The sequence below is a fragment of the Meles meles genome, chromosome 11 (genome assembly GCF_922984935.1).
Source record: "Meles meles chromosome 11, mMelMel3.1 paternal haplotype, whole genome shotgun sequence".
Classification (NCBI taxonomy): Eukaryota; Metazoa; Chordata; class Mammalia; order Carnivora; family Mustelidae; genus Meles; species Meles meles.
The window spans coordinates 4,908,700-4,931,509 of record NC_060076.1 but is presented as its reverse complement, the minus strand read 5'-3'; the positions used below and the strand labels follow the sequence as shown (position 1 = coordinate 4,931,509).

Genomic DNA, 22,810 nt, shown 5'->3' with positions numbered 1-22,810 from the left:
CTGCCTCTCTGCCTACTTGTGATCTCTGTCTGTCAAATAAAGTAAATAAAATCTTTAAAAAAAAAAATCTTAGGGAGAGCATGTGAGTGGGGAGAGGGGCAAAGAGAGAGGGAGGGAGAGGAAGCAGACTCTGCACCGAGCACGGAGCCCGATACGGGACTCGATTCCATGATTCCAAGATCACAACCGAAGCTGAAATCAAGAGTCAGAAGCCCAACTGATTGAGCCACGCAGGCGCCCCTTAATTAAATACTTTTAATACACTGTTCTAGGTGCTGGGGATAAAGCAGTTAAAAAAACAGACGAAAAAAGCACCAACCAACCCTGCCCTAGTTATGGAAAGACAAACAATAAGTGAAATAAATAAGTAAAATATGCATGTTTAAGATGGTGACAGGTATGATGGAGGAAATTGAAGTAGGGAAGGGATTTTAGGACTGATCTGGGTGTGGACTACGGTTTTAGAAATGGGTGGCCAAAGAAGGTGCTTCTCCCCTGTGGTTAGTGGCTACAGTATTTCAGAAGCACCAGACCATATTGCTTTCACCAGTAAGCTGGATCTTCCTGTCTTACGGAAAATTCTTCCTTCCAGTGGCTTTTAACACTTGACATTTGAGTAAAGACCAAAAGGCCAGAGACCAAGCAGATCTCGTGAGTATCCTAAAGCAGAAAGCCCCAAACACAGGGCCTATAGCAGGAGCATGTCTGGCAAGTTCGGGAAGGCCAGGAGGCTTCTGGTGGCTGGAGCAGAGGGGAGGAGACCTTTGAGCAGGGGCAGGGGTGGAGTTCTGTGCCCTACAGTGTTTAGTGAGCCTTGGTCAGGACCTGGCGGCAGACTGTTGCATGCTTTGAGGCAGTTGTATAACCTGATCTGATATGTTTTTTATGTTAGCAATTTTTTTTAATTGAGGCATAATTTATAATACTAAAATTTACCTTTTTTTAGTGTAAAATTCTATAAGCTTTGATAAATATGAATAGTTTTGATGCCCTATGGTTTTAGCAAGAAGCTTCTGGTTCTTACATTAAAAAAGGGCTAGAGTAAGGAATGGTAGAAACAGAAGAGTCATGGTAGAATATATACATAACAAAATATACCATTTACCAATTTACCATTTTAACCATTTTTAAGTATACAGTTTTAGTGACATTAAGTCATTTACCATGTTGTGTAAGCCTCACCACAATTTATTTCCAGAACTTTTTCATTATCCCAGACAGAACCTGTACCCATCAAATAACTCTCCCCTCCCCCCACCCAGCCCCTGGTAACCTCTATCCTATTTTCTGTCTCTGAGAATTTGCCTATTTTAAGTATCTCATTTAAGTGGAATCATATATTGTTGGTCCTTTTGTTTCTGGCTTATTCACTTGAATTTTTAAAATTCACTCAAGTGATAGCATTTGTCAGAATTTTAGTCCTTTTATGGCTGATTAATAATCCATTGTATGGATATACTCTATTGTGTAGAGTTCATTTGTTGATGGACACATAGGTTTCCCCCTCTTAGCTATTGTTAATAATGTAGTGAACATTGTGTACTGTCCTTGTGCAGTATGCAAGTGTCTGTGTGAGACCCTGTTTTCAAGTATTCCGGGTAATATTTTAGAATCAGAATCGCTACGGGCACCTGGGTGGCTCAGTTGGTTGGACATTTGACTCTTGATTTCGGCTCAGGTCATGATCTCAGGGTCATGGGATCGAGTTCCTCTTCCTCTGCTCTTTTCTTCCTGCTCACTTGTGAGTGTATTCTCTCTCTCAAATAAACAACAAATTAAATCTTTTTTCAAAAAAAGTAGAATTGCTAGATCATCTTGTTAATTAAGTGTTTAGCTTTTTAAAAAAAATTTTTTTTTTTTTAGATTTTTATTTATTTGACAGAGAGAGATCACAAGTAGACAGAGAGGCAGGCAGAGAGAGAAGCAGGCTCCCCGCTGAGCAGAGAGCCCGATGCGGGACTCGATCCCAGGACCCTGAGATCATGACCTGAGCCGAAGGCAGCGGCCCAACCCACTGAGCCACCCAGGCGCCCCAGTGTTCAGCTTTTTAAGCCAAGCATAGTTCAGACTGTTTTCCAAAGCACAGCTACACCGTTCACATTCCCAGCAGGATTGAGTGAGAGTTCTGTTTTTCCTACATCCTCACCACCACTTGTACGGTCCATGTTTTTGATTATAGTCATCCTAGTTGGGTGTTACGTGGTATATCATGTGGTTTTAAAATGCATTTCCTATTGGCTGAAGACGTTGGGCATCCATTGGTGCTTATGGGCCATTCGTATCTTCTTTGGAGAAATGTCCATTTAGATCTTTGCCCTTTTTTTAAAATGGATCCTTTGTCTCCCATTCCTCAGGTGGTTTTTCACTTTGTTGATAGTGTCCTTTGAATCACAAAAGTTTTAATTTTAATGAAGTTTTTATTTATTTACCTGTGCTTTGAATGTCATATTTAAGAAACCATTATGTAATCAAAGGTCATAAAGATTTACACCTATGTGTTCTTCTTAATCTTTTAGTTTTTAACTCTTAATTTGGGTCTTTGATCCATTTTGATTTAATTTTTGTAAATAGTGTGACACGGTGGTCCAACTTCATTCTTTGGCAAGTGGATATCCTATTGTCCCAGCACCATTTGTCGAAGACTCTTTCCCCCCTGCCACTGCCCCATTAAGTTGTCTTGGTAGCCTCATCACATTGATTGGTTTTTGATTGTTAAACCAATCTTTGATGATGATGCATTGCCCTTGTCATATATGGCTGATTCCATTTGCTAAAATTCTATCAAGAATTTTTGTATCTACCTTAATGAAGGATATTTGTGTATAGATTTTCTTTTCTTGTGATGTTTTTGTTCAGTTCTGGTATCAGAACAATTGCTGGCCTTGTAGGATGAGTTGGAAAGTATTCTTCTTCAATTTCCTGGAAGAGTTTATGTAGGTTTGTTAATTTCATCCTTAAATGTTTGGTAGAAGTCACTTGTAGAGCCATCTAGGCTTAAAATTTCCAGGTGGTTTTTTGTTTGTTTGTTTTATTTATTTATTTTTTTAAGATTTTATTTATTTGACAGAGAGAGAGATCACAAGTAGGCAGAGAGGCAGGCAGAGAGAGAGGAGGAAGCAGGCTCCCTGTGGAGCAGAGAGCCCGTCTCGGGGCTCGATCCCAGGACCCCGAGATCATGACCTGAGTCGAAGGCAGCGGCTTAATCCACTGAGCCACCCAGGCACCCCTGTTTGTTTTAATAGCTATAGGACTCTTCAGCTTATCTTCTTGAATGAACTTTGGTAGTTTGTGTCTCTCGGGAAATTTGTCCATTTTGTCTGAGTTGTTGAGTCTGTTGGCATTTACGAAGTTTTTCATAGTAGTCCCAGATTAGTAGCCTCTTAATGTGTTCAGAATTCATAGTGATTTCACTTCCCTCTTTCCTGTTAGTGGTAATTTGTATCTTTTTTTTCCTCTCCTGATCAGTCTAGCTAGAGGTTTATCAATTTTATAGATCTCAAACAACCAGCTTTTGGTTTCACTGATTTTTTTTTCCTATTTTTCTACCTTTTTTTTTTCATTTTTCTGTTTGCTTTGGGTTTTATTTGCTCTTCTTTTTCTAGTTTTTAAGGTGGAAATTAAGGTCATTGATTTATACCATTCTTTTCTAATATAGGCATTTGGTGCTATATACTTCTATCTTAGAACCACTTTGGCTATATCCCACAGATTTTGAATATTAGTTATGTTTTCATCTTTATTCAATTCAAAATACTTCTGAATTTATCCTTTGAGTTTTTTTTTTTAAATATATGTACACCTATGAGTTATTTAAAAGTGTGTTATTTAGTTTCTAAATAATTGGATGTTTTCTAGGTATCTTTTTATTATTTTTAACTTAATTCCATGTGATCAAAGAACATGCTTTGTGGGGCACCTGTGTTGCTCAGTGGGTTAGGCCTCTGCCTTCGGCTCAGGTCGTGATCTCGGGGTTCTGGGATCAAGCTCTGCATCGGGCTCTGTGCTCAGCAGGGAGCCTGCTTCCCCCTCTCTCTCTGCCTGCCTTTCTGCCTGCTTGTGATCGATCTCTCTCTCTCTGTCAAATAGATAAATAAAATCTTAAAAAAAAAAAAAAAAAGAACATGCTTTGCATGACCTGAAGTCTTTCAATTTATTGAGGCTTCTTTTATGATTCAGAACTGAGAACAGGAAGGCCCTTTCTTAAAGGGCCATACAGTAAATATTTTAGGCTTGCAGGACATACGGTCTCTGTCTCAGCTACTTATCTTGGCCACTATAGCCTGCATGCAGCCATAGACCATATATAAATAAATAGACATGGCTGTTAACAATAAAACTATTTATAAAAAGAGGCAGTTGGTCCTTATTCTGTAGTTTGCCAACCTCTGAGCTGGAGTGTCAGTCGTTTTGGTAAATGTTCTCTGTGCACTTCAAAAGAGCATGTATTCTGTCTTGTGGGTTGAGAGTGTTCTATAAATGTCAATTAAGTTAAGATGGTTGGTTGTTAGTGTTCAAGTGTTCTGTTTTCATAATGATTTTATCTACTTATTCTGTCAGTTACTAAAAGTGGTGTTGAGGTTTTCAACTATAGTTGTGGATTTGCTTATTTACCTAGCAGTGCTCTCAGTTTTTTGTGTCCTATTGAAGTTAGTTAGTGGTTGCATAAACATTTAGGATTGTTACATTCTTTTCATGAAATGACCCTGTTATTATAAAAATGACCCTCTTTATCCCTGGTAAGATGAATTGCTCTGAAATCTACTTTCTTCTATATTAATGTAGCCAATCCAACTTTATTCAGTTGGTGCTAGTATGGCCCATCTTTCTCCCATCCTTTTGTTTTGAACCTATTTTGTGTCTTTATATTTAAAGTGGATTTCTTATAAATGGCATGTAGTTGAGTCTTTGCTTTTTATGCAGTCTGACAATCTGTGACTTTTAATTAGAGTACTTAAACCATTTACATTTAATGTGATACATGATGTTGGGTTGTAATCTGTGATATTGCTGTTTGGTTCGTTTGGTTTATATTTGTCTCATCTGTTCTTTGCTCCATTTTTCCTCTTTTTTTGTAACTTCTTTTGGGTTGAGTATTTTTTATGATTCTATTTTATCTTTTTTGTTGGCTTATGAGCTGTAACGCTTATGTTATTTATGTGATTGCATTAGGGTTTACAGTGTACATCTTTAACTTACCCAGTCTGTTGCTGTATCCCATGTCGGTGTCCCCACTCAGTAGGGAATCTGCTTCCCTTTTCCTTCTGCCCCTCCCCACCCCTCATCAAGGCCAGCTCTCTCTCTTTCTCTCTCTCTCTCAAATAAATAAAGTCTTTTTTAAAAAACACCGTATAAGAATCTGACAGCAGTGTTCTCCTATTTCTGCCCTCCCCACCTTTGTGCTGTTGTCATCATTATACATTTTACTTCCACCAGTTCCATGATATGTTGTTATAAATAGTTGATCATCGGGCGCCTGGGTGGCTCAGTGGGTTAAGCCGCTGCCTTCGGCTCAGGTCATGATCTCAGGGTCCTGGGATCGAGTCCCGCATCGGGCTGTTTGCTCAGCGGGGAGCCTGCTTCCCTCTCTCTCTCTCTGCCTGCCTCTCTGTCTACTTGTGATCTCTCTCTGTCAAATAAATAAATAAAATCTTTAAAAAAAAATAAATATAAATAAATAAATAGTTGATCATCTTTGAAATGGATTTAAAGAAGAAAAACCTCTTTTGTTTACCCAGATGGTTTTATTATTTCCAGTGTCCTTCTTTGTTTAGTCCCATGTCTCTGTCTGCTGTGGTTTCCCTTCTGCTTGAAGAGATTCCTCTGACATTTCTTCAGGTGTAGATCTGAATTCTTTCAGCTTTCATGTGTTTGCCAAAGTCTTTATTTCACTTTTGTTTTTGGAGGATATTTCACCAAGAATTCTAGATTGACAGTTCTTTCTTTCACTGATTTAAAGTTGTGGGGCACCTGGGTGGCTCAGTGGGTTAAGCCTCTGCCTTCGGCTCAAGTCATGATCCCAAGGTCCTGGGGTCAAGCCCCGCATCGGGCTCTCTGCTCCGCGGGGAGCCTGTTTCCCCCTCTCTCTCTACCTGCCTCTCTGCCTACTTGTGATCTCTCTCCCTCTGTCAAATAAATAAAATCTTTAAAAAAAAAAAAATAAAAAAAAATAAAGTTGTTGCCCCACTTTAACTTTAGTAGAAACTTTGATTCCTGATTATAAATGTTTGTTGTAGAAATCATAAAAAGCAGGTAGTTAAAAAGAACAAAATTAAAAATCACCTTTATTCTCACCACAAAGGTTCAGTCATTATTTACATATTATTCATCTTTGTTCTCTGAGAATTTAGTTTTTTAAAGATTATTTATTTTTTTATTTGACAGAGAGAGATCTCAAGTAGGCAGAGAGGCAGGCAGAGGGGGCCGGGGAAGCAGGCTCCCTACTGAGCAGAGAGCGTGATGTGGGGCTCGATCCCGGGACTCTGAGATCATGACCTGAGCCGAAGGCAGAGGCTTAACCCACTGAGCCACCCAGGCGCCCTGAAAATTTAGTTTTTTAAAGTAAAGTTTGCTACATGCTGCTTTGGAACCAACCTCCTCTTTCAGCTTAATCATGAAACGTTATTGTGAACATTTTCCACGTGCTTATGAATTCTTCACAGAATCCTGTTTTTATATTTAACATAGGCCTTTCTCAGAGCTCTAAAGCATTTCCTACAGTATTTAAGTCATTTGGCATCTGAACATTCGTGCAGGAACCGCAGTTTGGGTTAGAAGACTTCTAATGGTATTTTGGAAAATATTTTGAATCTTCAAGGACATAAAATGTACCAATAGGGAGCAACGGTTGGCAGTTACAGTCTCCACTGACAGACGTAAGAAACTCCTAAAAATGAACTGTTAGCTTTTTTCCTCCCTGCACTGATTGACGTGGGGGATGCTCCTCTTGGCGTTGTTACCAACGATGCTGGGATAAATAATTGGACGTGTTGATTACTTTGCACGCTTGCAGCTCACTGTACCTGCAGGCTAACCTCTCCAGTGCAGGACTGCAGAGGGTGCGGAGGCATCTGTGTACTCGTGGATATACGTGGATGTAATTATGACAGCTCTTGCCGCATTTACCCCCGTAGAGGTCGTATCGTTTATCTTCCCGCAGGCAGTGTATGATGACAAGCTTGCCTATGTCCTTGCCCAGAGTGTCACATTTGTTATCCGACTGCAGGGTGACTGTCCGTCTGGTAGGCGAGAAAATGGACTGATAGTTTTTGTTTTCTGCATCTTCTATCGTCTGCTTTCCTTTTCTCTTCTGATCTTTGTTTTGTCTCTTTCTCCAGTTGCTCTTGAAGTGTTGTCCTTCCTCCTCACTCGCTTACCTTTCTTTAAACTATTACCAGAAAATTCCTAGTACATGAGTTGGCATTTGAGTTGCTTTCACCGTTTAGATCCGCTGTGTCATTGATGAATACGTAACAGGATGCTCATGGTAATGATGAAGAATTAGCAAATAAGGCATGACCGGGTTTCTTATTTTTTAAGCCCTTTAAAATGTTGAAATAGAGGCATCTGGCTGGCTCAGTCGGTAGAGTGTACGACTCTTGATCTTGGGGTCTTGAGTTTGAGCCCAGTGTTGAGCACAGAGCTTACTTTAAAAATACGTTAAAATAGGCAAAAGAATGAGTAATTGGCCCCTTTCACAACAAGAGTATATTCACCTTGTTTCAAGTTCATTCACATCAAAAGTACTGCTGAGAAAGGTCTAGGTGACATTTTAACACTTCATGGTCTTAACAGTTCAGTTTTGTCATCGTGTGCAGAATGCGGCGCATCAGCCTGCCTGTGTGGCCAGGTGGTGCTGATCGTGGGTGGCACGCAGCAGAGCAGAGCGGAGTGATTCTTTCGTGTTCAAGGCAGTCCTTGAATTGAAGGTCTGTGGTGACATCTCCTGTGTTCATGAGACTTGGCATTTTCACATGTAGTCGTTGCTTAATTTTGATCAGAGATCTAGGGAATGAGAGCCAGCGGACTCCGTTGAAAGTGTTTTTCTCCAGGAACCAAACTGGACCACGCTCCGTGACCCGCGCCACCCCGTTACTCAAGTGTCGCCAGTAATGCAGTGTCACCCGCGACGCCTGTAGTGGGTGTCTCTTTGGAGCCCTGCTGCGCTGCCCGTGTCTGCTTGCGGCCCTCCGACTTGTGTTTTCGTGTGTGGAACAGAGCACATCAGATGAAGTTCTGATCTCTCCTTTCAGGCCTGTATTGCTAGAAGGGAGAAGTCAGCCATCCCTTCTCGGCTGTCGCACGCTGCAGTCACGGCCGGTCCCATCTAATCCAGAGGTTTGTCGCGGACTGTGCTGAGCAGTGTCTCCCTGCAGAGCTGTCACGTGGCCCAGTGTGGCGGTGCTACGAGTTCCCAGTGTTGTGTGTTGGGGGATTTAGGACACCCGAGAGATTTTAGAGCATTATCACAAGCAGCTAGAGCAGTAATTATACTCAGCCTGTTTTGTGCATGGTTTCATTTACCGTCATGTCGTGACTTAAGTTTTGGGCGTAAAAAATATTCCAAAGTTGGGTGAGTTGCTGCTTTTGTTTTTACTTATAATTTCTTTTTTGTTTGTCTTTGGGAAAGCATAAAAGATTTTGATTTCCCTTGTGATTTTTCGGAGCTTAAACCACATCTTTACCCAGGTCTGCCGTGTCTGCCCCAGGCTTTCTCAGCCCCAGCAGCCCCGCTCCCATGTTCCTTCTCTCTGTGGCGGAACATCTCAGGGGAGCAGAGACATGTTTCTTGAGAGAATACTTTTATAGCTTCTTCTGTCTTCATGGAAAAACAAAGGGGATTTGTTTCATTGAAAATAACTCCATTTGTTTCTTGTCGCTCAGTCTCACAAAGCCTGGGAAGTGTCCTGTGTTGATCCAGCAGATTCGTGGGGAGCTTGCAAGGGCGTTAACATCATTTGATAATTTTCTTCTATGAGGCATGGATTTATTTTTGTGTTTCCTCTTCCAAGTTAATTTTTTGGTGGAAAAATAGCAATCCTCCCTACTCTAGGGGGAATTCGGAAAAGTCAAACTAGGTCCTACAGGTAGTGCCGCTGCCCTTACCAGAGTTGCTTTGGACTGAGGACAGGTGAACATGTTGCTCCGAGGAGCCGGGAATTGAGCTTTTATCCATGATCGCATTAAGCAGGCAGGTCTGTTCCATCATGCGCTGACACCAAATAATTATTGAGGTAACCGTTCACTGCATTACTGTGTCCAGGGTTGACAAAAGATCTCGTTTCCATACATAGTGGATACACTTTCAGACCTCAGCGAAGGTGCGAGCTGCGTGGTATGGGGCGCATCTGATTCTCTCGTGTGCTGGCCTCGTGGGTGCTGGGCTCGAGGGGGTGGTCTCTGTTTCCTCTTTGAGTCCCGCCCCAGAGCCATTTAGCACAGTTGCTGACATCCCGTGGATCTTGTCGTGTACTTTCTCAGGCTTGGAGAAGAGAATGAGGCCCCACAGCGTCTTAGAACTCAGGATGGGGGCAAGGGAGAGGATAAGGTAGGCTGACTGTCCAGATAAGGAAAAGCTCTACTTCTGAATAGTTTAAACTTTTTTTCTTAGGATTTCAGGAAGAAAAAAAAGTTTTAAGCTCGCTGCTTTGATTTTTATGCTGAAGACTCCAATTTTACTTAAAGAATATATTCTTCAGAAAAGTGTCACGTGACTTTGGTTAGGGTCCCTGACATATTTTTGCCCAAAATGGGTATCATTTATTGGCTAGACGGTGGGCTCAAGAATGAATTAAGTCTCCACCCATATGCCTTTCTCTTGAGCATACGATTTTGTGTTTTGTTTTTTTTCCAGTTCTTCGGTGCCGTACTCTGCAGCCAAGACCTCTCACTCCACGATGACCCCAGCAGCTGCTAACCAGGCTAAGCAGGTGACTTCCTGATTTTTGCTTTTTTGAACAGCCGTGCAGTGTCTGTCTTTGAAACTGAAGACAGTCCTGTTTTAAGTCCTGACTTTGTTTAAACAAACTGTGAGTCCGACAAAGACCTGTGATCCTTTCCCTATAATTTATGCCGGTCTTGACTTAGTAGGTCAGTCTGTTTTCTCGTGCCATTGGACACCTTGGGTCATAATTCTAATACCTTAGCATTGTGAGGGTTATTTCGGTTTCTAACTTACCTTCATTTAACACGATCTTCATTAAACCACACGACAGCCGTGTGAAGTAGAACGGGGCAGGTATTTAAGTGTGTTTCACCGAGGAGGAAAAGCTGGGCATAAGCGAGTGATGCAAGCTCACACGACCAGTAAATCCTGAGCTGGAGCCCAGCTCTCATACCTTCTTCCCGTCTGTGGTTCTCACACTGCGCCTTTCAGGATCAGTGCCTGGGGAGCAGCTTCTCTGGCTTCTCCTACAATGTCTCTTTTTCAGAGCTTGCCTCTTCGGTAATGTTTGTTATGTCTACACTTAGGTTTTTACCTGATAAACGCTGTTTCTTACAAAAATAGGTTATTTTGTAAATAGTTAAACCAGAAAAGAATAATCAGAGATGGCTGAAAGGTAGCTTAAGCTATCTCTGAAATCTTCCCTAAGAAGATTTCTCTGCTTTCTCTGCTACTCTCCATGTCTCTGAGATGAGTCATTTCGGATTGTGTTTGAGATGAGACGTTAGAATTTGCCTATTGTGAGTTCTCAGCATGGCTCTGCGCCCTAGTTTGCCATGACTTAAAATGGCATTTAAGCATTTAGCATCTGGTCATGCTTCTGGAGGGTTCCACGTTGGCCTTGGAGGACACCTGAGTAGGCATAAATCATAACAAATGAATAAGAACATTGCCCAGAGATGAAGAAGTGGAACAGTTTGGCTTTTTATTTTACTATAAATCTTTTGAGAGCCAGCACCCATTTCATTCATTCATCTACTCAGCTGCCTGATAATCTGGTGCCTCTTGTGTGCCAGGCACTGTGCTAGCCACTGGGAAAATAGCCACATAGGCAAGACTGCGTTCTCGGAGCTTGCGGGATATTCCCGTTTCCATTCTCCAGTACGCCCTTAGACATAGCAGCATTTAAAAATACTCACTTAGGGGCACCTGGGTGGCTCAGTGGGTTAAGCCGCTGCGTTCGGCTCAGGTCATGATCTCAGGGTCCTGGAATCGAGCCCCGCATCGGGCTGTCTGCTCAGCAGGAAGCCTGCTTCCTCCTCTCTCTCTCTCTTCCTGCCTCTCTGCCTAGTTGTGATCTCTCTCTGTGTGTCAAATAAATAAATAAAATCTTTAAAAAAAAAAATACTCACTTAAATTGTAAGGATTTTTAAAATCATGTTAAATAAAAGGATTTATGCTTACTTTTTAATGATGTTCTCCTTTTACATATTTCTTTTCTAAAGGATGTCTAGTGGTTTTACATAACTGTTCTGCTTGTGTTCTGTTACAGGGATCTCTGATACATTCCCTCAAGCCATCAGCGCCAATGCCGGTGTCTGCTCAGTTGTCATCGGGTGATAAAGCTTCAGGTCAGTTTGCATTTTTACTTTAGTGGAAAAAAAAGGCAAAAGATCCCCCCGCCCCCATACACACAGCAGTTCAGCGTTCTAGATCACAGAGGCAGTTGACATAGGATACTATTAAAGAGATCTTTGGAAGGCCTCAGTCAATGAACAGTCTCCAGGAAATCAGTGAGCCTTTCATCAGCTCTGCAGACTTCTGAAATTTGAGCGCAGTAGGAGGCAAATCTTCCTAGAAACGCTTTTCCTGAAAAGGAGCTATAGTGTTGTCGTCACCAGCCTTGCTGGAAAGTCAAGAGGGGAAGGGAGTGGAACATGACCTGTACTGTCCTACTAAAAGGGAAGAAAAATCCTCGAGGGTCACAGTGATAATTCAGAGCTGGTAAAATGCAGAAGGTAAAACAGATGTGTTGTGATAGAAGAAGTCAGGGTAAATGTCAGTATCAGATTTTATGACCTCGCGCTCTTCCCAGTACCCACTCAAGCTTAGTCATCCATAACCAAAATTCGTGGGTTTTGTCGTCCCCGTTGGTGCTTTGACCCAGGGGTCCACATTGCCCAGACCACCTGGAAGCACAAGGTTACACATAACCTGATGTTGGTTGTGGCGTCATCCTCAGAATCCCCTTCTGTTGGCGCCTCTTTTATAACCCCGAATTTGGCACGTGCTGCTTTCTGCTTCGGGGGTCTTGTGCCTCCCACAGCTCTGAGTTTTCGCCCCACCTGGGACTCCAGCATTTGTTTTCATTCATGCCCTCAAGTGGGTCTCCGGGCAGGTTGTGTTGGAGACAGAACCCCGCACGTCAGCAGCCTGCTTTCCGTCATCCCTGCTCAGCCATACAGTCATTCCAGCTTTCTCTGTAATCCAGAGCGGTCTGACTAGATACTGGGTTTGTCTTCAGTGTCCTTGCACTCAGGAGAGCCATCAGCCTGTGCGCCAGGGGTGTGTTTTAGACTTCGGATCAGTGCGCAGCACCCCTGTTGCCGTGCGCGCTCTCCACGGAAGGAGGTACGCGCCCCTTCTCGACGGGGATCTAAAGTTGACTGAAGGAGAAACTGAGCGGAGTCGCCAAAGACTATTGAGTCATTTAGGATGAAGTTAAGAAGGTGGTTTCCATTTCTGGCTAATGTTTTAGAAAGTTTTTGAAAGACCCTCTATCCCAGCTTCTTTCAAGGACCACTCTAAAGGGCTTTTTGTCACTCCTGAACGTAAGAACCGAGGAAACTAAGGAACTTGCTTCACGCACATCTTACCCAGTTAGCGTGACTGCCTCGACATTTCTGAGATGCAGCACGTAGCAGCGATTGTGAAATACCGTCTCCGTTGCTGACCATTTACTTCTGTTTTCACTTGCTGGCTAATCAAAGGAAAAGGACTTCTGGAGGCAGAAAAATTTTCCTGAGAAATGCTTTTTAAAGGTTTACCAAAAGTTTTTTCAAAAATTTTTTTCTGAAACCTCTATAGTTTTTTTGTTTTTTGTTTTTTGTTTTTTAACAAGCATTAGTTCACTTTATTTTTCTTGTATAAAACTATGTGGTAGCCACAGCTGGAGCCTGGGTCCTCTGCACAGAGACTCTGGTGTGGGTCTTCACAAGGTGGTCCGTGAACTCCTGATAGGGAGACTTGGTGAACACCGTCTCCTTCCAGAGGTCAGGGGTGAGATAGCTGTAGGTCTTGGAGATGGCATCGAAAGTAGCCTTGGCAAAGTTCCCCAGGGTGGCAGTTCAGCCCCTGGCCGAGGGGTAGCAGTCGTCGATACCGGCCATCATCAGCAGTTTCTTGGGCACAGGGGCCGAGACAATGCCAGTGCCTCTGGGCGCGGGGATGAGACGCACCAGCCCAGAGCCACAGCGGCCAGTCACCTTGCACGGGACAGTGTGGGGCTTGCCAGTCTTGTTCCCCCAGTAGCCTCGCCGCACAGGGACGATGGAAAGCTTGGCCAGAATGATGGCCCCGCGGATGGCAGTGGCTACCTCCTTGGAGCACTTGACACCCAGACCAACATGTCCGTTGTAATCTCCATTGGCGACAAATGCCTAGAACCTGGTCCAGTGGCCAGCGCGCGTCTGCTTTTGCACAGGCATGGTCTTCAAGACCTCGTCCTTGAGGGAGGCTTCCAGGAAGAAGTCGATGATCTCAGACTCCTTGATGGGCAGGGAGAAGAGATAGATCTCCTCCAGGGACTTGATCTTCATGTCCTTGACCAGACGGCCCAGCTTGGTGACGGGGATCCATTCTTTGTCCTCGGCCTTGCCCCCGCGAGCTCCGTGGCCTCGGCCCCTGCCCCGACCACGGCCACGGCCCCGGCCCCAGATGCCGCTGCCGAAGCCTCCGCGGAAACCACCGCGGCCTCCCATTCCAGGGCCCCCGGGCCCTCCGGGGCCTCCCGCAGCACCGGCGTCATCCGCCATTTGGTGTTCTCTCGGAGAGCAAACCTCTATAGTTCTTTAAGAATGGAAATACCTTCAATGATTTTTCTGATTATAAACCTATTATAGCTGCTCAAAGAAATCTACATGGAAGAGAGATGATGTAGAAAGTAAAAGTTGCCCATTAAATTCGTATCCCGGAAATAACAGCCCTTAATTATTTAATTTGTATATCTCGAAGGTTACTTCATTCATGTTTTTCAAAGGAAAATGGCCATATACTGTGTATGTTAACTCTCCTCCCATTGCAGTAAATATTCTTGTTCATCTTCCCATATCTCACACAGCTCTACCTCACCGTATCAGCTGGAGCCTAGGACTTGACCCTGTTCGGGTCTACCAATCCTGTGCTATAGTTCGGACTGTTTCCGATTTTTCAAGATTGTAAGCAAGGTTGCGTTGAATAGCCTTACTACACACCACACTACATTATTGTAGTTTTTAAAAATAATTTCACTAATATCTACCTTGGACTCATTTGAAGAGAATGTACTTTTTCTTCCATTTGGTTTGGCTTGGGCTTTTTTTTTTTTTTTTTAAAGTAGGCACCACACCCAGCGTGGACCTCAACCTGGGGCTTGAACTCAGGAACCCAAGATCAAGACGAGCTGAGATCAACAATCAGATGCTTAACTGAGCCACCCAGGCACCCCAGTTTGGGCTTTTTAGATAAAGTGTTCCTCTCCCTCCCTCTTTTAAAGTAGAGCAATAGGAGGGAGATTGGCGATAATCCCCCAAACTGTTCACGAGAACTACAGTGATACTGAACGTGAGGAAGAGGTTGAATTGCACTTTCAGCATTCTACGCTTCTCGGCCTTACAGCAATCATGTATTACCTCTGCAAGGAGAAAGAAACCTATTTGTTAAATATAAAACTATCCTCTGTGAGAGTGTAGGGATATAGGGAGAAAGTAAATGGCCATGAAATCACTACTCAGAGATATTTCTCATACTACCCTATTTCTCTTTGGATTTTTTTTCCTTCAATATATATTACTTTTCTGTAATTACAAAACTTTATTGTAAATTATAGCTTATAAAATTATAAAACTACTTTCAAAGGTTTCAATTTAAACTGCACTGGAATCATTTTGATAGCTTTTGTGGAAGGAGGGTGGGGTGTGTGTTGGTTTGGAATTAACACTGACAGAGCCAAGAGCAAGTTTCGAGTTCGCCCGAGTTTGGAACACACCCGCTCCCCTGGCCCTTGACCCGACCCACCAGGAGAGCGCGGTGGGGCCCGCAGGCTGGGGCTGCACAGACCCTCAAACTGGAACGGTGTTTCTAACAGCTTTTTTGTAATGTTCTTATTTTCTTTCCCACGATTTCAGGGCCAGGGGCAGCCAAGATAGAAACAGCTGTGACTTCTCCCCCGCCTGCTGCTGGGCAGCTCAGCAAGTCTTTCTCATTTTCTCCGGCAGGGTCAGTAATGAACTTAAATTTCGTGGCAGATCGCCAGCAACCTTATAGATAGCTTCCCCCAGTCTTACAGTCAGAGGTATATTTATCTGCTTATTAACTGTATGTGAGCCCGGAGTTCTTATCACTTCAATAATGCGTCCGATGATAGTAGCAGCTGCTTATTGTCGTAATGTCAATCTCCAGCTGACCCTTGAGCAACACGGGTTGGAAGGGCACAGGCCCACTTACACGCAGGCTTTTTGCCGATTAACAGTACGATGTCTTTTCTCCTATGATTTTCTTAGTATTTTTTTTCTCTAGCTTACTGCATTATAAGGAACAGGATATAATGCGTATAATACGTGTTCATTAGCTATTGACGTTGTCATTAAGGCTTCCCGCCAACGATAGACTATTCATAGTTAAGTTTTGGGGAATCAAAAGTTATACACAGATTTTCCACTGCGTGGGGGTGGGTGCCCCTAACCCCCGCATTGTTCAAGGGCCAGCTGTGTTTCCCATTTTCAGTTCAAGTTTATATGTGTGTTACTATATATTTCTTCATTCTGTTTTTCAGGATAAGCCTCCTTTTCTTTGGGTAGTAGGTCTGTGTCAGATTCTGTGATTGGTCTTCCAGCTTATTCACCCTGACATATTTGCCTTCTCACACCATTTGGGGGCTAGGTGTGATGTTTGGATTGGCCTTACTGTTGGAGAGGTCACTGCATTAAACTGAGAGAAGTGATGAAAGACAATAGCCATTGGAAAATCTGGGTCTTACGTAGATATGGGGAAGTGTTTCTGTTACACTTTTCTAAAAGTAATGATGGCTGTACTTGTAAAGTTGAGTCATTTTTAAATTCGAAAGAGTCTTCTAACCTTCTTTCCACGGGAGCCTGGATTAACCTCAGAGGGCTCTTCTCTGTGCTGGGGGCACTTGTGTGGAACCCTGTGGAAGGTGCCTCCAGTGGGGAGCTAGGCTCTGTGGAGCAGAGACAAAAACCTGTCCAAAGATTTTGTTTTTGCTGTCGGAGGGTTGCGTGTTCAGGTCCATTAGGAAAGCTTCTGGAGGTCTTCCATTTCATGCTTTTGTGACTGTAATCAAATTAACCACGGTCTCTCCCCTGATGTGAATGTGTTTTGTGTCATTCAACCTAACACGTTAAGAGTAAGGAGGGGGTTAGAATAGAATTTGTGGGGGGATGTTACATATCATTTCTTCTTTTTGTCAGTCACTGTGTTTTATATTTCTCAAAGACAGTTCGGAGCCAATTTTGAAGAGTAGGTCAGTGCCAGGACTTAACTGCTACTTTCACAAAGGCTAATCCTCACTTCCGTAAACGGATAATCTTCCCCGAAGTTGGGGACACTAGGTCAGTGGCTTCCCTCTGTTAGATAAAATTTCTTCACCGAGATTGGGACAAAGAAAGGATTTTTTTTTTTTTTAAATATGATAAAATGTTGAACACATCCTCTTTGATGGTCTTTGTCCATTCGTGGAAGTCAGGGACAGGTAAGAGAAACCGAAATCCTTATAATACTATATTTGTAATACTCGGCCCTTCATGTTTTGAAACTATGGTTTTAAATTTGCTATTTGAACTTTTGTCACAGTGAGTAGTCTCTTCTGGTTCATGCATGTGCTGAATTTTCTCCTTTGGCCATGGTGTCTTTACTCACACTTTAAAGAAAATCTACAACAGGAGAGAGGGCTTGATGAAAAGAGTCTGGAAAGGGTTTGAACCGAATTTTCCCAGCTGAGAACTAAGAGTTCTGTCCAAACAGCAGGGGTGGTGGGTTCTATTTCCTGCCTTCTTCCCTGCCCCCGGCAATGTGGCATGCTCCTGGCGAGCTCTCTGATCTTGCGGTGGGTTTTACGGGGTTCTCCCTGGCCCGGCTCCCTTGCCTCCATCACGAGACACGCCATCTGCCCTCGCCACCACGCACCGGGGTGCATTTCCATGACTGCTCCTTAGCTTTCCTGGATGCAGTTCCCCACCCAGACTCTGCCGTGGACGGTCCGGCCGTCCTTCTGAGCCCTTGACTCCCTCTAAGATCATGCTTCACTCTGCTGTCATTTATCTTCTCAGTTGTAAGGTCCTACGAGCAGATCGATCGTGTGAATAAGTTGTAAAATGTGACATTAAATGGGCAGTATTGTGCCCCAGGTGTTTGTTCCTCTTTAACTTCTCTTCTTGCGCTCCCTAGGACTGGCTTTAATTTTGGGATAATCACACCAACCCCGTCTTCTAACGTCACCACCACACAAGGTACAGTCTCTCTCTGCGGGGCGCAGCCGTCCTTTTGTGTTTCCTCTAAACGAATGCTGGGCGTTCGTACAGATGTGTCGACATTCTCCTTGCTGCTGAGTCTTGCTTAATGCACCTGCAGTAAGTTCGGTGTCGATGTTGTGCACTCACAAGAAGCTGGACTTAAACTAACGGGGAGGGCGCCTGTTGACTTTTTAAATTAAGAACAAGGGAAGGATTTGCTTCTGGAAAAGCAAGGCTGTACTTTCAATGTGGATGTTAACGTGTGAATTAGAATGTCTCGCTCCATCTTCTTACCTGTAAGAGACCGTTCATCTTCTCTCCTGCATCAGCGGTTGGCAGACACACTAGTCCTCTGTGTGTTGTTTACGTATCCGTCAGCTGGCGTGTTTTTAACGTTGAAAAGAATTTAGGGACCTGTAAAGAAACCATATGTGGTTTTTAAGTGCCTTCCAGTTCTTAGTTTAAGCAATTAAATTTATTCTTTCATTTTAAAAAACAAGATCTTATTATGAAAGTGATATATTGTAGAATTATGCCTTGTACCCCTCAGTTACTGCATTTCTGTTATATGTGCTTCCGGATTTTTTGTCTTCTACCTTATTTCATTTAACACCATCCCTTTCAACTTTTCCAGTATTACTGGAAATCTTATGTAAGTGTTATTTGTAATGGCTACGTAATTCCTATCTTGTATGTATGCCGTGAACTACTTAACCCATTTACCTGTTGGTAAATTTAGGCCATTTCTAGATTTTCCCTATAATAAATAACGCATTGGCCATGTTTCATCTGTTCATTCAACAAATATTTTTTGAGTCCTTTCTGTGTGCCAACCCAAGTGGTAGAGGCTTGAGTAAAACAGGGATCCCTTAAGATCTGGAGGCAGATTAGGGGGCTGAAAGCATAGCAGACTTCCTAAACCTGATTTGCGTGTGGCACTTAAAGGGTTGGTGGTTTCCTTCCTTTCTAGAATAGTGGTTCTTAAACTGTTTTTGTAACCTTTGCCCACTTAGATATGGCAGAGTACCCTCGAGGCCCATCTCTTCCCTGTCCTACTTTTTAGAGGAAAAACAACTCAGTGGTATAAAAAGATTAAGAGGAACAAAATAATAACTGTCGGAAGCCATAAGTAAAAAACTCATAAAATGCAGTGGTAATGCTGTAAACGTTTTACTTAATACGAGAATAGAAACAACCTGAAACCGTAAGTAACTCAGTACAACAGCAGTGATACGACAAGGTCTTTCAGGAAATTGTACGTGGGAAGTTGGGGCTTTGCAGCCTTCCCAAGAACAATAGGGAGTTAGAAACGTCAATAAACACCGTAGTGGGTTAATTTTACCTTTAACTATCCAATTTTGGATACTTACTCTTTGACCAGGCCTTGTCAGGGCTTCACCAATATTTCATTTAATCTTCGTAAGAGCTCTTTGAGGTAGCTACTGTTACTGTGTTTATTTTCCAAATGGGGAACTTGAGGCCCAGAGAGGTACAGTAACTTTTTCAGAGTTGTACCGCCAGCAAGTGGCAGAGTGCCCAGCTCCCGAGCCCGTGTCCTTGACCACTAGACCATAGTGCCCTCTGTAGAGCTGCTTCCTGAGGTGAGCACTAGGACGTAGCCCAACATTATACGTGAAAATAATTGTCTGTGGACTGACACTTTCTTGGCCCATAAAAGACACAGGAGGAACTTCCATCTTGGATCAAGTCCTGGCCTACCAGGGGGGTCCACGGACAAGCATGGCGTCAGGAGTGTTACTGAGGAAGTCACACACAGGGGAAAGTGAGAGAAGATGCCGTTTTATTTCTCTTTTGGGATAATGCTGTGAATTTCATGCCTTCTAGATAGGATGGCATATTTGTTACACGGAATGGTCATAATGACGGAACGGTCATTTATGACGGAACGGTAATAAAAAGGATATTTGTTCTTCTCACCTCGGTAAGCTCCCTCAGAGCCAGCCCTGCTGTGGAGAAGCATTCACTTTTTCCCCGAGGAAGAGCGCTGTCGCAGGACAGCCGTCCCGACCGTATCAAGGGGAGAGAGACCTGGGCTTGGACACAGTCCGTGGGAACGTGACAGGTCATGTGTTGCTAAGTCCAACCCACTTTCTAATTTCTTGTTCTCTCTAGGGGCTGCACCCCCAACTAAGGAGTCACACCAGCTTGACGCGTTCTCATTTGGCGGGGGAGGCAAACCCTTTTACGAGCCCACTGCCGAAAGCTCGCCCGCGTCGGGGATGACAGCGCCACCCGGCGCCGGAGCCTCTCCCGCTGAGCCTGTGCCTTCCAGCAGCCGGCCCGCGGCCCCTTCTGGAATTGCTCTTTCTGCTGCCTCTGGCAAGCTGGAAACTCCACCGTCCAAGTTGGGAGAGCTTCTGTTTCCAAGTTCTTTGGCTGGAGAGACCCTGGGAAGTTTCTCAGGACTGCGTGTCGGCCAAGCAGATGAGGCTACAAAGCCAGCCGTTAAGGCTCCATCCACAAGCCTGGCTAGCGCCCAGCCGACCAAGACTTCAGCCGTCCCGTCGGGGTTCAGTTTTACCGGCTCTCCCATGTCAGGGAAGCACGCAGAGCCCCCCGTGACCTCCTCTGTGACCGCTGCTGCAGGGGCACCTGCGGCGGCCGGCACAAGCACTAGCAGTTCCTCGACTGGCATCTTCGGCGGCCTGCCCCTCACCAGCACGGCGTCCCCCGCGGTGGCCGCTTTCAGTGGGATGGCCCCAAGTGGTAGCAAGACCGGTTTTTCCTTTGGAAGCCAGCAGACCAGTAGTGCAGTGCCTCCGTCCACCCCTCCATCAGCGACAACTGCCGCTCCCCTTCCCACCTCATTCCCCACCTTGTCGTTTGGTAGCCTCCTGAGCCCGGCGTCCGCTCCCACCCTGCCCACGTCCTCTGCGAAAAGCACAGAGGAGGCCACGTCATCAGCTTCGCCCGAGAAGCCAGACAACAGCGAGGCCGCAGCATCTACAGGTTCGCTTCTCGGGCAGCACCCGTCAGCCCCCCTCCCCCCGGCTCCTCTACAGGTGTCCGACTCCGTTAAAAAAGAAGCTGCCCTTGGGCCACCCACGGTCAGCAGCCCCGGCCCTGCAGCGTCTGGTCCCAGTCTCGTGGCCCCCAGTGCAGAGGCCACCCCGGCAGCGTCCGTGGTCCCTGATGTCAAGACGGAGCCGGCATCTCCCGCTCCCGTGCTCTCGGCGCCCGGGCAGCCTGCTGTCACGGCCGCTGCGGCCCCAGGCACCGGCCCTGTGGCCGTTGAGAGCCCTGTTCCCCCAACGACCTCCAGCTCTGTTGCCAGCATTGCTCCGAGCCCGGCCACGGAGACGGCGACATTTGGGACCGCCACTTCGGGCTCCTCTGTCTTCACTCAGCCGCCTGCTGCCAGCTCCAGCTCGGCTTTCAGCCAGCTCACCAGCAACACGGCCACTGCCCCCTCCGCCACCCCCGTGTTTGGGCAGGTGGCGGCCAGCACCGCCCCGAGCCTGTTTGGGCAGCAGGCGGGCGGCGTGGCCAGCACGGCGACCGCCACACCGCCGGCCAGCAGCTCGGGCTTTGGCAGTCCTGCCTTCGGCAGCTCAGCCACCGGGGTCTTCGGACAGACGACGTTTGGGCAGGCCCCGGCCTTCGGGCAGTCAACGAGCAGCCCCGCGAGCAGCTTTTCCTTCAGTCAGCCTGGGTTCGGCTCCGCGCCTGCTTTCGGCCAGCCTGTGTCCTCCAGCCCCACGTCCGCCAGCGGGAGCGTCTTCGGTGCCTCCTCTGGCAGCGGTAGCTCCAGCTCCTTCTCCTTCGGCCAGTCTTCTGCCAACGCGGGGGGCGTGCTGTTCGGCCAGAGCAACCCCCCTGCGTTCGGGCAGAGTCCCGGCTTCGGGCAGGGAGGCTCTGTGTTTGGCGGCACCTCAGCCACCACCACGACGGCATCATCCTCGGGGTTTAGCTTTTGTCAAGCTTCAGGTAAGAGTGTACAGAACACTCCCTTCGTTCTTCTCCGCAGTATTTTGAAACGTTTGCAAGAGTCCTGTATTACTTTCGAATTAAAGGAAAGGAAGGGAACACAAACGAAAGACTCTAAATTCGAGAAGGGTGCTGAGAGCACCGGTGGCCTCAGGAATTTCCTGGGCCTCGTCACCATCACTGCAGTTTTGCTGCTCAGCAGACGCTCCACTCTCTTAGCCACCAGAGTGCCCGTTTCGTGGGGGAAAACACAGGCATCTTTAGTGTAAGGTCATGGCAAGTAATGAATGACGCATAAATATGAACCTTTAAATTTGGAAGGTGCATTAGAGGCTATTATGTCCAAACTGTCAAGCCTCGAGGAGACCGATCTCATGACATGAGATGCTGGTCGTGGAGCCAGAACCAGACTCCGGAGCGCCTCGTCCTAGTCCACGGCCTGCCAGGATTTTACATCCTGCTTCCTCTGACGCCGTGTTGCTTGTCGGAAGGGCAGATACTGACATGTGAAAACTTGGGGTTTTTTTTTCCTATTTTCAGTGTAATTAAAACAAAAATCTTTAAATGTTACTGTTTTTTAATGTCAGTTATGTCTGATTTTGGCAGCTGCTTTTACTTCCCCAGGTTTTCAATAGCATAATTTGAAATAGCTTCTAAGTTTCACTTTCTGATCATTATCTTAGGAAAGGCATTTACTTCTTCAGCAGTTAGGCCTTGGGGGGAAGAAACAAGGATTACTGATTTCTTGGTGGGCAAGATTTCAAATAACTGCGCATTCGTTCATTTGGTGATTATTTATTTGAAAATGGCTTGGTTTATCAGGAAGGAAGTTTTTTCCTGCCTGCCTTCCAACAAGTGTTTGTTAAGCTCCCAGTAAGTTCAGCTACAAGGACACAGGCCTGAAAGGCAGTCCTGAGATCTCTACCTGCCGCCGTGTGGGGAGGCTGTTTGGCCTGTGGAACTTACAGGAAGTGTGATGACATGGGGAAGGGGGTAGGCAGGGGGAAAAGCCCGAGGAGTCTTGCAGAGAAGGGTGTTCGATATGCCCTCGGGTGCATCCTTTTTTCTGCAGTCTGAACTTAAGAGTCCATCAAGCACAAGTGTAATCGGACCATTCGAACGCAATTGAGAACCTCTGAAGAAATCTTTCCTTCAGTAACAATGCCGACAGGTAGCCGAGCTGTCTGCTCCAGGCCTGGAGGAGCAAGCGATTGAATCTCGCCTGAGCTCAGCTACCTAGATCAGTGACAGAGAT

At 45.3% G+C, this 22,810-nt stretch overlaps 2 protein-coding genes and 1 long non-coding RNA gene across 7 annotated transcripts in view; 1 reads left to right on the top strand and 2 right to left on the bottom strand.

Annotated features, from left to right (window-relative positions):
* NUP214 (nucleoporin 214) overlaps positions 1 to 22,810 on the top strand; it is a 104,110-nt gene that overhangs the window by 52,721 nt on the left and 28,579 nt on the right. For 4 of the 5 annotated variants that reach the window (XM_046022016.1, XM_046022013.1, XM_046022014.1 and 1 more), the window contains exons 25-29: positions 9,851 to 9,926; positions 11,433 to 11,511; positions 15,265 to 15,355; positions 17,543 to 17,604; positions 19,741 to 21,555. In XM_046022016.1, coding sequence (XP_045877972.1) covers positions 9,851 to 9,926; positions 11,433 to 11,511; positions 15,265 to 15,355; positions 17,543 to 17,604; positions 19,741 to 21,555 — 2,123 coding nt within the window. The remainder of the gene's footprint in view (positions 1 to 9,850; positions 9,927 to 11,432; positions 11,512 to 15,264; positions 15,356 to 17,542; positions 17,605 to 19,740; positions 21,556 to 22,810) is intronic. The other variant, XM_046022015.1, reaches the window with a different exon arrangement.
* Positions 12,990 to 13,975, bottom strand: LOC123952690 (40S ribosomal protein S2-like). The gene has a single exon (XM_046022017.1). The coding sequence runs from the start codon at positions 13,912 to 13,914 to the stop codon at positions 13,540 to 13,542; it is 375 nt and encodes a 124-aa protein (XP_045877973.1). The 5' UTR covers positions 13,915 to 13,975; the 3' UTR covers positions 12,990 to 13,539.
* On the bottom strand, positions 12,990 to 20,836 carry LOC123952691. The gene is made up of 3 exons (XR_006820692.1): positions 20,825 to 20,836; positions 19,262 to 19,266; positions 12,990 to 13,386 (listed from the first exon to the last, which is right to left on the bottom strand). It is a non-coding gene; the product is annotated as an uncharacterized LOC123952691 (long non-coding RNA).